Genomic DNA, 14,125 nt, shown 5'->3' with positions numbered 1-14,125 from the left:
GGACTTGATTAGAGACAAGCATACAGTTACAGTTACAGGAAATATTTAGACAGTGACACAATTTTCATAATTTTGGCTCTGTGCGCTAACACAATGGATTTGAAATTAAATCAAGATGAAATTGTAGTGCAGACTGTCAGCGTTAATTTGAGGGTATTCACATCAAAATTGGAGGAAGGGTTTAGGAATTGCAAACATTTTCAGACATAGTCCCCTTATTTCAAGGGACTTGAAGTAATTGAGTCAACAGCTGTTTCATGGGCAGGTCTGGGCTATTCCCTCATTATTTCATCATGAATTAGGCAGATAAAAGGTCTTGTGTTGATTTCAGGTGTGTCATTTTTTATTTGGAAGCTTTTGCGGGGAATCCACAACATGCGGTCAAAGGAGCTCTCAATGCAAGTAAAGCAGGCCATCCTAAGGCTGCAGAAAAAGAAAAAATCCATCAGCGAGATTAGCAGTGGCGAAATCAAGAGTTTGGTACATTCGGAGAAAAAAGGAATGCACCGGTGAGCTCAGCAATACAAAAAGGCCCGGACATCCACGGAAGACAGTCCACGGAAACAGTGGTTGATGATCGCAGGATCCTTTCCATGGTAAAGAAGAACCCCTTCACAACATCTAGTGAAGTGAAGAAGACTCTCCAGGAAGTAAGCATATCATTATCCAAGTCTACCATAAAGAGAAGACTTCACAAGAACAAATACAGAGGGTTTGCCACAAGGTGCAAACCATTAACATGCCTCAAGAATAGAAAAGCCAGATTAGACTTTGCCAGAAGACGTTTAAAAAAGCCAGCCCAGTTCTAGAATAGCATTCTTTGGACTGGTGAAACTAAGATCAACTTGTACCAGAATGATGGGAAGAGAAAAGTATGGAGAAGGCTTGGGATGGCTCTTGATCCAAAACACACCACATCATCTATAAAACATGGTGGAGCCAGCATAATGCATGGCTTCCAGTGGCAATGGGTCACTAGTGTTTAATGATGATAAACACATGATATCAGAAGATGGAAGCAGCCAAATGAATTCGGAGGTCTATAAGAACACTCTGTCTGTTCATATTCCGCCAAATTCAACAAAGTACATAGGGAGTTTTTCAAGGCAAAGAAGTGGCAAAGTCAATGGCTAAGTCAATCACCTGGTCTCAATCCAATTGAGCATGCATTCCACTTTCTTAAGACAAAACGTAAGGCAGAAAGACCTGCTGAAGACAGCTGTAGTCAAGGCCTGGGAAAGCATCACAAAGGGTTCCAGACTTCAGGCAGTCATCGCCTGCAAAGGATTCTCAACAAAGTATTAAGAATTTAACATTTAATTTATGATTATATTGATTTGTCCAAATACTTTAGGTCCCCTGAAAAAGGGGGACTATGTATAAAAATGTGTGTAATTCCTAACCCCTTCCTACAATTGTGATGTAAATACCCTTAAATTAAAGCTGAAAGGCTGCACTACAATTTCATCTCAAGGATGTCTTGTGTCACAGTCCAAATATTTCGCCACTGTAAGTTGAAGCTATGGAGACTGAATTACACACAGCCACAGCTCCCGTTAGGACCAAAGCACGGCAACTTAACTGCTAGCATGAAAAGAGTCACTGCTTTCTCCCATTTGCATAAAGTCAGAATTATATTATGTCAAGGAAACAATTATGTAATTGGATAAATTATTAAACAGCTGTAGTGGGAAAAAATTTGTGTTTAGCAGTTTGAGCTTCATAGTAGTTTTGAAAGAGGGAAACAGAAACAGAGTAAGAGAAGAGAGAACGGAGCGGAGGGAAGTTGAAAATATAATCAATAGTAGTTTAGTTGCTGAGAGCAAGAAAATTTGTGGTAGATGTCAAATACTCTGTTAACATGTAAACAGCAAATGGACAACAGGACAGAGCTACAAATTAGCTTTTTTTACCCAAGTGCAAGCGAAAAAGCAGATTGAGCAGGTCATTTGAATAAGAGTATATTCAAGTATAATAAATATATGTGAGTATGGCCTCACACTTATATCAAGGTAACACCATTTAATTCTTATTTGAAATGAATTGAGTTTGGATCTCTTTGGCAACTTTTTCTTTATTAGAATCAATTAGTTTTTTTTCCAGTGCAGCAATGGTATGCACATTTTACATTAAACTAGCTGCCAGTTGGATGCCAAGTAACCTAAATTGAGCCAGGAACGTATGGGTTGCAGCATCTTCAGTGTCAGTCTGCTGCTACCCACACTGCTGTTTGCTTACTTGGTAAAATGATGAATAATTCCCATTAAACAGAGGTGTTAATCCAGAATTAGTCCATATGGGGCGGAAGAGTTAGTGGTTTAAGATGACTCCTTCATCCATCCGTAGACATCCCTTTTTCCTGTCTTCCGGATCACTGACAGGCTGGTAATGCACTCTGACCGCACAGGCTTGTTCTGGCTGAATATGATTGGTGGATTCTCTGATTGAATTGTCAAAGGAGGAGTGACGGCTGTCTCATTTCCTGCCGCTGTGGGACCCAGCTGTGTCCTCTTTATCAAAGTGGCAATCCATCATGGCCTGACATGTCGTCTCGTCTGTCCCTGCCAAAGCTCTGACTCTTTGTTCGGGATGGAGAGCAAACCCCTGACTGTCGATTTCTCATTAGCAGACCTTTTAGCCATAAACTGTCACGTCTCGTCCCTGTGTCAAGTTTCAGATTTTAGTTCATTTCATGTTTTCTGTTATTTTCTCATTTCCTGTTTTATTTTGGAGGTTCTCTGTTCTCCGTTGTGTTGTCTTGTTTTACTTCCTGTTGTATATTTTCCCATCTGTGTGATTACCTGTCCCCGCCGTAATGTTTTGCACCTGTGTCCCATTGTCTCCCCTGTCTTGTGTGTTTAATTTCTGTTTTCCCCTTGCCCCAGTGCAAGATCGTCCGTTTCCCATGTGTGCAGCTTTTGAGCATTTCTCCCTGTGTTCCTGTATTTCTTAGTTTTTGAATACCTTGGATTTTGACCCCTGCCTGTTTCCCGGATTTTCCCTTTGCCTGCCATAACTGGACACTGTTGCTGCTTTTATTAGCTTGCTAATAAAACCATTGTATTTAACCTTTACTCAGTTGTGCATTCCTGGGTCCATAGTAGTACAATCTCGCCACAATCATGGACTCCGCCAACTCGAGTAAAGTACAAAACGCTCTACGGTCTCAAGGACACAAGCTTCAGTTGGGGTAACAGAGAGCCATCTGTGAGCAAGTGTCTCTCCTGACTACGTAATTTCAAGCTATCCAGTCTCCTGCTGCGTCCCGAGCCTCTCAAAGCTCCACAGACCCGGTTACTTCTGCTGGTCCCACGGTCGGGGATGGTTCTGCTGCTTCTCCATTTGTCTGTTAGTTCCACTGCTCTACTTCATCTGTCTCCGCCTAAACACTTCTCCGGCAAGTCTGGTGACTGTTACATTTTGAGCTCCATTCTGTCCACTATCCAACTGATCAGGCTGCAATTGCTTACCTGATTTCACACCTGTCTGGTTGAGTAGAAGCATGGGCCACAGCTGAGTGGGGAAGAAGTTTCTGTGTGGCTCGTTTGATCACTTCACTCAAGCTTTCACACAGATTTTCACTCCGGGCAGAGAAGCGCCCCGGGATTTGGTAAGCGTTTGTCAGGGCAGACAAAGGGTGACGGACTATGCCATTGACTTCCGCACGCTGGCCGCAGAGAACGGGTGGAATAACGCTGCTTTACTAAATGCCTTCCGCTATGGTCTTTTCATTGTGCTGAGGAATCAGCTGACGGTATTAGACCTCCCAGGGGACCTCAATGCTTTCATTGCCCTGGCTATTAAGATTGACAAGCAGCTCTTCAAACGAGAAAGAGAGAGGTTCAATTCCAAGGGTTCTCTGCGGTATTATCCAAGAGCGGTCGTCTCGGGCAAAGGACAGCCCTCATCACCGCCATCCCGGCCGGCTGTTGCTTCACTTTAGGCTGCTATGTATGAGGAGATCATGCAGCTGGGCAGGCCTCAACTAACCCTGGAGGAGAGACAGAGGAGAATCCAAGAACGAGTTTGCACCTACTGCGCTCAGCTGGGCCACTTAATCGGGCAGTGTCCAGTAAAAGGGGAGGCTTACAAGTAAAGAAGAGCATCCTGGTGAACCGGGCTGTTGTTTCTAACGTTCCCTCTTGTCCCATGTATACTGTGCCTGTACTCCATTGAGATTTCCAAGACTCGGGAGGTGATGGTGGATTCCGAGGCTGATACTAGCCTCATTGACCTTTTCCTTGCCAGAGGGTTAGGACTTAATTCTGTTCCCGTGCCTGCACTACTGAGGGGCACAGTGCTGGATGGCCGGCTGCTCTGGCAGGTAACTCAGACCATTTCTGGTACCCTGGTTCTCTCTGAACAACATTCTGAGAATTCAGTTTTTTTTGTTGGTGGATTCCTCTCAACACCCGATTATACTCGGGTTTCCCTGGTTCCTCAAACACAACCCTCACTTTGACTGGACTTTGGGGGTTGTTAAGGGGTGGGGAGAGACCTGTACCAGGACCTGTTTCCAATCCAGATCTGAGGAAGGTTCTGGAGATATTATTCTGTTGTCTACTCTGGCAAGTGACTTTGGTTCCTACTTCTCCCTCTGTGGACCCTGAGGATTCAGAGGAGAGAATTCCTGCACCTTCTTCAATGGACCCACAGGTTTCTGAGAAGGATTTTGCCGATCTATTGTCTGTATCTTCCTGCTATATGGATTTAAAAGAGGTTTTTAACAAGGTTAGAGCTAATGCTCTACCTCCTCATTGACCATATGACTGTGCCATTGACTTGCTGCCTGTTTTTTTACCACCTAAGGGGTGGCTGTACTCTGGATGCTGGGATCATCCAACCCTCTTCCTCACCAGGTGGAGCTGGTTTCATCTTTGTGAGGAAGAAGGACAAGTTGTTACGGCCATACATTGATTATCGTGGACTTAATGACATCATAGTGAAGAACAGGTACCCGCTCCCATTGATTTTCTCTGTGTTTGAGTTACTGCAGCGTGCTACTATTTTTACCAAACTTGATATAATAAATGCTAATCATTTGGTGAGGATCAGGGAACAAATGGAAGACTGGATATAACATTCCCAGTGGACATTAAGAGAAATTGGTCATGCCTTTTGGATAAACTAATGCTCCTGCTGTTTTCCAGGTATTTGTTAACTATGTCCTCAGGGATATGTTGGATGTATTTGTGTTTGTGTACCTTGATGACATTTTTATCTTCTCCCATAGCTGGAATGAGCTAATACGACATGTACGTGCTGTTCTGCAGAGAATACTTAATCAAGTTTAAAGTTCTGTTAAAGCTGAAAAATGTGAGTTTCATGTTCCCAAGGTGTCCTTCCTGGGATATGTGGTGGCCATAGGAGTGGATTGGCCTGTTCCCACCAATTGCAAGGAGGTTCAAAGTTTTCTGGGATTCTCTAATTTCTACAGGACGTTTGTCAGAAACTTCAGTTCTGTTGCTTCTCCCTTACATGTTCTCATTGAGTGGAATCCTCGAGCAGAGGGCCTTCTGGACCCTCAAGGAGCATTTTGTCAGTTCTGGTCCTACCGGATCCTGGTCGTTAGTTCGTGGTGGAGGTTGGATGCCTCCAATGTCGGTCTGGGTGCGGCCTTCTCTCAATGCCTTCCCACAGATGGTAATCTACATCCTTTTTTCTCCCGCAAACTGTCACTGTCAAGGTGGCCTTGGAGGCCTCTTCATTTGGTTGGAGGTCTGAGTCTTGGCACTGCTTTAGCATTTTACTTCTTTGGTGTGAAACCTAGACTGGTATTACTTCACTGTCATAGGGCTTGAGTTTGTCATGATGCATTACTGTGCTGTGTTTGGGACCTTGAATCTCGTACACTACCAGACCACGGCGTGCTGCAACAATCAGGGGGCCGTTCCATAGTGCTTGGAACTTTGGACTTAGTCCCGTCTTTTTCGTGTCGTCTTTGAGAAACACCAGGTCTCCACCACAATTGGAATGTTCTCTTGCTCAAAGGTCATGCACTTTTTGTCTGTCGCTCTTCTGCAACACGGAGGTGCGCTCTTGCCATGTTGTGCACTTCTTTTAAGCCTTCTTCCAGATTGTTGAGGAAATCCGCTACTTCCAGGCTTTGAGTTTTGCGGTACCAGACTGGATATCCTGGGGTTGGTGGACCTCCCTGCCAAACATAAGTCTGTTGGGTGTGAACCCTGTCACTGTGGGTCTTGAACTGTGAGCAGTGGCAATTGCTCTTCACAGTTCTTTTGGTCTTGGTTCACACAACATCGAAGCATCTGCAGCAAGGTCCTATTAAACCGCTCTACCTGTCTGTTAGAGGAGGAGCTTGCACACATTTCGAAAAAGCAAACTCTCGAAATTACGGCCTTGATCCGTGTGTAACTTGAGGGGGGCTCCAAACATGGTGATGAAGTCATACACTAGCTTTCTTGCAGATGTTTCAGCACCTTGGTCAGGGACAGGAAACGCTTCGACCAATCTGGTGACTTGTTACCTGAGCTGGACATAGGGAAAGGTGTCTTCCACATTGTGTGAAATGCCACCTAACTCACACCATGGGCTCGTTAAACTCACCGTATTATTACTTCTTACTGGTGCTGTAGAACGCAATCCCGGACCACAACCAACAACAGCAACAACAACACCGAATCCAAGCCCACATCCTTGGCGGTCCACTAACATGGATCCTATTGTTAGCCACGCAGCACAACTTCTTTGGCTGGCCTCACCTGTCAGTGGGACTACCAGTGTTCTAACTAATTTTAGCCTCACAGCCAATTGTTCCCTGGGCTGAGGTTTGGACAAACGTGGTGGCAGGCGCATGACTGTATCTTCTAACAACAAGGTTGGCCAGATGCCAGAGGAGACGGTCGCAGACTTTAAATTGGACTTTAAATCAAGTTTTAGTAAGAAAGGTTTACATTTCCTTCATCTTAATGTCAGAAGTGTGCTACCTAAAATTGATCAGAGATCGGGTTATTGGAAAGTAGGTGAGATGAAACCATAAGTGATAAATTGCCATTAATAATTACTGTACAGTTTGTGTACATGTTTTGTGTATATGTGCACTCAAATGTGGCTCAGAGATGATAGTAATGGGGGATATGAATACAAATGTGTTGGGCTGTGCTCAACCTTCCAGCAAAATACTGGAGGTCTTGAACAGTTGGTAAAAAAATCCACAAGGATAATTAAGACTTGTGCGAGTATTATTGATCTAATCTTAGTTTCAGACAAAACTAAAATAACTCAAAGTGGTACTATTACTTACTATTACTACTCCTATTACTTACTAAAACCTTTTTACCCTCACAAGAGTGTACCATCCAGATCATTTAAATATTACTCCAAGGAAACTTTCAAGAGGCTGGCTGATGAGGTGGATTGGTCCCTGGTGGTAAATTGTGCATGTGTTAATAATGCATAGTCAGAGTTTAAAGACAGATTTTTAAAAATCATTAACAAGGTGACCCCTCTTAGACAGATCAGTATTAAACAGCATTCTAGTACATGTTAAATCCAGGGAAAAAGCTCTTAAAACTTTTAATTGAACTAAAAATTATGATGATTTTATTTTATATAAACAAGCAAGAAATATGACTCAATATGACTATTGGTGCCCTAAATTTCAATAATAAAGAGGTTGCTAATCATTTTAATACTTACTTCACTTCTATAGCAGAACAGCTGTTTTCAAATGTTCGGCCTTCCTTTCAGTTATTTAGTGCTGATAGGGTGAAATCGTACTATAATATACTTGGTGTACTGCCCAACTCATTCTCCTTAAGAAATGTTGAGGTTGGGGATTTGGAAAAAAGGCTCTTACAGCTAGACTGCTTTAAAGGCTCTGGGTTGTTTTTTTCACAAGATGCCGCTGCTTAAATTGCCTCTTACATCTCCCATATTTTAAACCTGTCTGTTGAATCTGGTGTTTTCCCAATGACCTCAAGAACGCCAAGATAGTTCCTCATTTAAAAAACGGAAACAGCCACGACCCTGTTAACTACAGACCACAGTCTCTTTTTTTGTGCACAGTCTCAAAAATTTTTGAAAAGTTGGTCAATGAGCAATTTAATGAATACATGAATACAAATAACCTCATATTTAAATTCCAATTCGGATTCTGGAAATCACATTCTAAATCATACCTACTCTATTTATCCAACATCATACGCAGGGAAATAGATATTGAAAATCTCGGTGGAATGGTGTTATTGGCTCTCCAAAAGGCATTTGATACGGTGATTCATGAGAGACTAGTTGCTAAACTTGAGGCCGTGGGGGCAGACAGCTCCACCTGTAGGTGGTTTAGGTCTTACCTATCAGGGAGGGAACAACAAGTGGTCTTAGGGGGAGTGCTGTCTGACCCTCATGTAGTTAAATGCGGCGTTCCTCAAGGAAGCATTCTAGGTTATTCTAGTTGATGTGCCCTGTGTCACACTGGTAGTGGAATAAGGACCAAAATGCAGAGATGACAAGTTGGCAGAAGAGTATATAGCCGAGGGTTAATTTAACAAAAAGAGCCCAAGGACACAAAGGGATAAAAATGCCAAAAACAGAATTCAAACTCTTAAAAATCCAAAAGGTCAGGGAAAAAGAAAACCAAAAACAGGAACACAGACACTGGCAAGACTCACAAGGGAAATATTATGGCATCAACAAGTGTTGTGGAGTGAAGTGAACAGTATTAATAGTGCTTTCTTTGTCTTTGCATTTGTGTGTTTTTAGGCCAACGATGCCTCAGGGAACACGTGGAACTGGCTTTATTTCATCCCCCTCATCATCATCGGTTCCTTCTTCATGCTCAACCTGGTGTTAGGTGTGCTGTCAGGGTGAGTACAAACTGTGTGGATGACCTAAGCAGAGCATTTCAAGAGATATATGCAATCTTAACTATGGATGTGCATGATTAGTGGACTAAAAATTCTAATTCAAAAGATCACAAACACAATCATACACAGTACAATGTGCAGTGATATTAATTGTGTACCTGTTCTGGCTCAATAAAAACAATAACAATAAAATCCATAAAAATAGTTAAATACAACACAATGGAGTAAGATAATGAGGTGGTGACTGGGGGGCTAGCCACAGCCTGAGGGAAGAAGGTCCTCCTCATCTTCTCTGAGTTTGTTCTCAGGCAGTAATAACACCTCCCTGATGGCAGCAGAGAGAACAGTGAGTTTCCGGGGTGACTGGGTTCTTTGAGAATCTTTGTGGCCTTAGAGACATGGTGGCCCACTTGCAATACCTAGGTTCTGCTTTTTAGAAAGTCAAGGACCCAGCTGCACAGGAAGGAGTGCAGACCTAGGTCTCTCAGCCAAGTCGCCAGTCTGGTGGGTGGTAAATGCTGAGAAATAGTCCACAACCAGCAGTCTAACATAACTTCCGCATTTGTTGTCTAAGTGGGCTAACGTTTTGTGGATTATGTTGGCTATGACGTTGTCTGTGGATCTGTTGGGACAATATGTGGATTGCAAGGTGTCTAGGGTAGCAGGTAAGGAGGATGTGATGTATCGTTTTATCATCTTCTCAAAACACTACATCACCACAGATGTAAGGGCTATGGGGAGGTAGTCATTTAAACAGCTAAGTGGGATTTCTTTGGAACAAGGACTATGGTTGACTGTTTAAAGCAGGTGGTAATAATAGACTGTGAGAGGGAGAGGTTGAATATTACAGTGAATACAGGTCCTAGTTGGTCAACACAGGCTTTTCAGGACAAAGCCAGTAATACAGTCTGGTCCAGCTGCCTTCCTGATGTTTACACCTTTGAATGTCTTCCTAGGAGCAGTGTCAGTGTTTGCTTGTGTTGGGATATAAACAGCGCTGATGATAACTGAGGTGAACTCCCGAGGATGGTTGGTCTATCACATAAGCTAATTCTTGGTGGGTAACATAAGATTACGACATCAACACGCTTAGTTATTTTTATTATGATTGTTTTGACCACGGTTAACAACTTTGGGCTAACCCACAAATTCATCAGTAACATTAACTGTATAGATAGACGACTAATCTAAAGGTAATTTAGCTAGCTAACACACCACTGTCTGTCTGCCTCACTCTCCCGGCGTCGTGAGGCTTTAGTCGGGATGAGAGCTGACAACAGCCCCGCGGACACATCCACAGTCAGCCCCCAACCAGCTTGCAGCCATCCCCGGCCAGTGGCAGTTCACTTTTAGCCATCTCTACAGTAGGCTACATTTAAAAGACAAAACAGCTAAGGCACCAAAAGTACTAATGCTAATAGTAATTTAAAGATGTGATAGCAGTGGATCTGGATGGGAGAGATAACTGGGAGATAACTGGGAGTTGGAAGGAGTGTGTTGTGATTTCTGCCTTCTCACTCCGCATTACATATTGTTACAGCCCTATTGGTCTGGTATTTTGGGTGTTATCATATATCCATAAGGCAGATCATGTTGCAGTCTCGTATGTCCATCTGGTATTTAATTCTGCCTCTGCGCTCACCCGGTTTGTTTTCTATTGACTGCCCGTTAGCTAGCAGGATGCTGGGCAGTGGTGTGCAGTGCGCGCTGTTCCTCAGCCTGTTTCTGATGCCTGGCCGTTTACCTCTAATCCTTCTCAATGACCTTTTGCTAGTTGTTATTGTCGGTTCTGCTCACAATCTTGCTGGGCCAGCTTGGATTGAGCGTTAAACTTTCAGTGAGAAAGCATTAGTCCTGTATGTTTAGAGTGTCTTTCTGTTTAGGTTACAGTAGTAGATTTTATATTTTAAAAAACAGACAGGGCAGGTACTGTGGCTGGCACACCCACCGCCAGCTAGTGGACTAGTCAATTAAACATTGCTACACTGGCTAGTTGGCACCAGAAATACCTGTTGGTTAAACTTATTAAAATGATTAAGCATCTCTCGCTTTCCAGCTGAGCCTCGTCCATCCAACCAGTCTTTGATCCAGGATCATGGCTACTAGGGATGAGCATTTTCAGTTAGGATCAGCACCTCTAAATCTGAAGCCATGGATCTCAGCAAGATATCGGCACAGTGGGTACGGTTATACATTCATCATTCATTTATCGCACTGTCGTGACGAAAAGAGAGCTGAGCCAGAAGGCAAAGCTCTTGATCTACAGTCAGTTTTTGTTCCTACCCTCACCTATGGTCATGAAAGCTGGGTCATGACCGAAAGAACGAGATCCAGGGTCCAAGTGGCCAAAATGGGTTTCCTCAGGAGAAGGGCTGGCGTCTCCCTTAGAGATAGGGGAGAACCTCAGTCATCCGCGTGGAGCTCTGAGTAGAGCCGCTGCTCCTTCGCGTTGAAAGGAGCCAGTTGAGGTGGTTTGGGCATCTGGTAAAGATGCCTCCTGGGCACTTCTCAGGGAGGTGTTCCAGGCACGCCCAGCTGGGAGGAGGCCTCGGGGAAGACCCAGAACTAGGTGGAGAGATTATATCTCCAACCTGGCCTGGGAACGCTTTGGGATCCCCCAGTCGGAGCTGGTTGATGTAGCTCGGGAAAGAGAAGTTTGTTTAAAGTTTAAAGTTATGCATGTTACCACAGCTACTACGGTTGCTAAATTATAATTGGACAATTACTATTCAAGGGAGGTGTTTAGTAAACAGTCCTTCAAAAATACTAAAATGGGTGACTTTTCTTGTCAGATTAGCACTAAATAAAAAATATCTCTGATAACATATAAAATTCAAAATTGTGCATTGAAATATCCCACATTGTGCTTCTCTTGCATCTACTAGCTTAGATGAATTACACATCTGTGGCAGCTCCAATGCAATATTAAAACATAAATTCACATGACTTAAGGAGCCAGCCACACTATGAGCAGACTTTATTTTACGTGGTGTGCAGACCGTGTCAGTTTAATTCTGTGGTAAACAATTGATCATTTATATAACAACACAAATAGCAGATGGAGTTGTGAGTATTTCATCACTTTTGAAATATGTAGAATGGGAGACTGTGTCTTTATTGCCTCTTTTGGAATATTGCTTTGCTGTTATTATCATCTTACTTCATCACCAGCAGCCTGGGTGTTGTTCCCCTTCCTCCACACATGTGCAATATTTAACTAACAGTGTATCATCCATACCAAATCATGATAGGAATGTCGTGTTTCTTTCCACTGGGTTAAGAAACACTTATCATAGATAATTTGGAGGGTTTGTGGTTTGAAGCTTTTGTTGTGTAAAGCTGTTGTGCCCACGTACAATACCTGCTCAGCACCAAAAAGCTTAAAGGAGAGGGGAGCTTAAAAGACAGATATTTCCTTCAGGGGTTGGTTTGCCAAAAATAGATTTACAAGCAGCTTTAATTAGTTATTGGATGTTTAAAGGTATGATGTGGGGTTTTCTTGTAAAAAAACTTTGTTAAAAATAAATGTCTCACCCAAACACACATTAACTTACTAACTATGCACTAATAACATTTGCAAAGCCCACAATACTGTTTACAGTGCAGTAGAAAATAATAGTACTGACCTGAATTTATATAGCACTTTTCAAATAAACAGTTACACATTGCGTTATAATAAGTCTAGGAACCCAGGCAGCAAAGCTTATGTCACCTTGTGTTTGTGTCAAGATTATCAAACAACATTAATAGAAGAACACAAGGCTCTCAGGGGGTATGGGGGAACCTCTTTTTAGATTTTGTAGTCTATTCTATTTCATTGTTGTTAATCTATGCCTGTACATTGGATTTTAAGTGAAAGGTTTAAGGGATGTTTCTTAGCTTGAAGGGGGTTCGGGGGTGTTCACATACATATTTAGTGAACAGCGTAGAAATCATTGTTCTTTTTACCCTTGGGGGAATTGATAAAACAAGCTACATTTTCAACATGTTTAGTCAACCAATTTAAATTCAAGTCTGCTGGGGTACTGAGGCAACACAACACTGTCCAAAAACAAATGGACCCCACTCTACCTTCTACATCAATATTGTTGGAAATTGACAGTATTGTTACAGTATAGCTTGTAGCCACCGGTGACAGCTCAATGATAAGAACTAGGCCTGCACAATATTTAAAAAAAATCTTACATTGCAATATTTTTTCCCCCTGCGATATATATATATGGAAAAAGAAAAAGTATTTTTTTAAAGATGAAATAAATAGCTCTATGTGGAAATAACAAATCATTCTAGACTACTGAGGTGATTTTGTTGGGGATTGCATCTACATAGAAGAAAAAAATGAAAAAGGATCTTTTTTAATGTGAACCATTCTTTGTTGGACTTTAATGCTTTACAAACACCAAAGCAAGTAAGCGCTGTGACTGATATTTCTCATCTGAAGTGGTTTTGGAGAGGGAAATACGCTGGTTGACTAGCATGACACCATTGTATTCATATAATAATCAATCCAGGCTAAAGTGTATGACAGTGACTGCATGTTGCTTCCTCTAAATGTCAAGTTGTGGTCGACTAGCGGGGCCAGCTCGTTAGTTTGATAAATTGATCAGACCTGCATGTCACGTGCACTAGCAAAAAACTCTGTGTATCCAAGAACAATTAAATCAGTGGAAATGACGTTAGATCAGACACAGACTTCTGTAGTAGATTAGAGTTACGAAGAAAATGCATAACAGAGCCGTAGCTAAACACAGTGAAGGCATGCCCAGGCAATGCATTCTTTAGGCAGCCACTTTATCTTAGGACAGCTTTAGGTCTCAGAGGTAAAAAGCTGAAATGTCAGCTTACTTGTAAAAATATTTGGCTATATTTTTTAACGTTTTGAATCTGAATTTGCAAAACTAAAATTGTATATATTAGGTGTCCATAAGTCATTAGTATTGATTATTGCAATTTATCATTTTAACGTTTACAGCCTCCAGCTTGCCATTAGCCACTTGCATTCATGCAGAGTGAAAGACTTGACAAAAGCTTTAGGGACCATCCACATGGAAACACTTTTTGGCTTCATTTTGGTCAATCGTCCATACAAATCCTGTAAACACACTGGCTGAAGACTTACTTTTTTGAAACCAGGACAGAACAGCCACATACTTGCGCATCGATGATGTCATTGCCACACCCCTCAACCTTTAGCCTTCAACCTATTACCCCACTACGACGTCTCCTAACAACAGTATCGCGGTATGAGTTACAGCTATCGTCCACACAAACAATTCTGGTTTCCTTGCACTAGCCATTTT

The 14,125-nt window shown here is 42.4% G+C and overlaps 1 protein-coding gene and 1 long non-coding RNA gene across 2 annotated transcripts in view; one reads left to right on the top strand and one right to left on the bottom strand.

The window, feature by feature from the left end:
• Positions 1-14,125, top strand: part of cacna1ba (calcium channel, voltage-dependent, N type, alpha 1B subunit, a) — a 262,364-nt gene that overhangs the window by 79,488 nt on the left and 168,751 nt on the right. The window contains exon 7 of the mRNA XM_032515609.1: positions 8,722-8,825. Coding sequence (XP_032371500.1) covers positions 8,722-8,825 — 104 coding nt within the window. The remainder of the gene's footprint in view (positions 1-8,721; positions 8,826-14,125) is intronic.
• LOC116689198 (uncharacterized) lies at positions 122-944 on the bottom strand. The gene is made up of 2 exons (XR_004331944.1): positions 508-944; positions 122-423 (listed from the first exon to the last, which is right to left on the bottom strand). It is a non-coding gene; the product is annotated as an uncharacterized LOC116689198 (long non-coding RNA).

This window comes from Etheostoma spectabile, chromosome 5 (genome assembly GCF_008692095.1).
Source record: "Etheostoma spectabile isolate EspeVRDwgs_2016 chromosome 5, UIUC_Espe_1.0, whole genome shotgun sequence".
Lineage (NCBI taxonomy): Eukaryota > Metazoa > Chordata > Actinopteri > Perciformes > Percidae > Etheostoma > Etheostoma spectabile.
The sequence above is the reverse complement of the archived record's forward strand: the minus strand, read 5'-3'. Positions and strand labels throughout refer to the sequence as shown.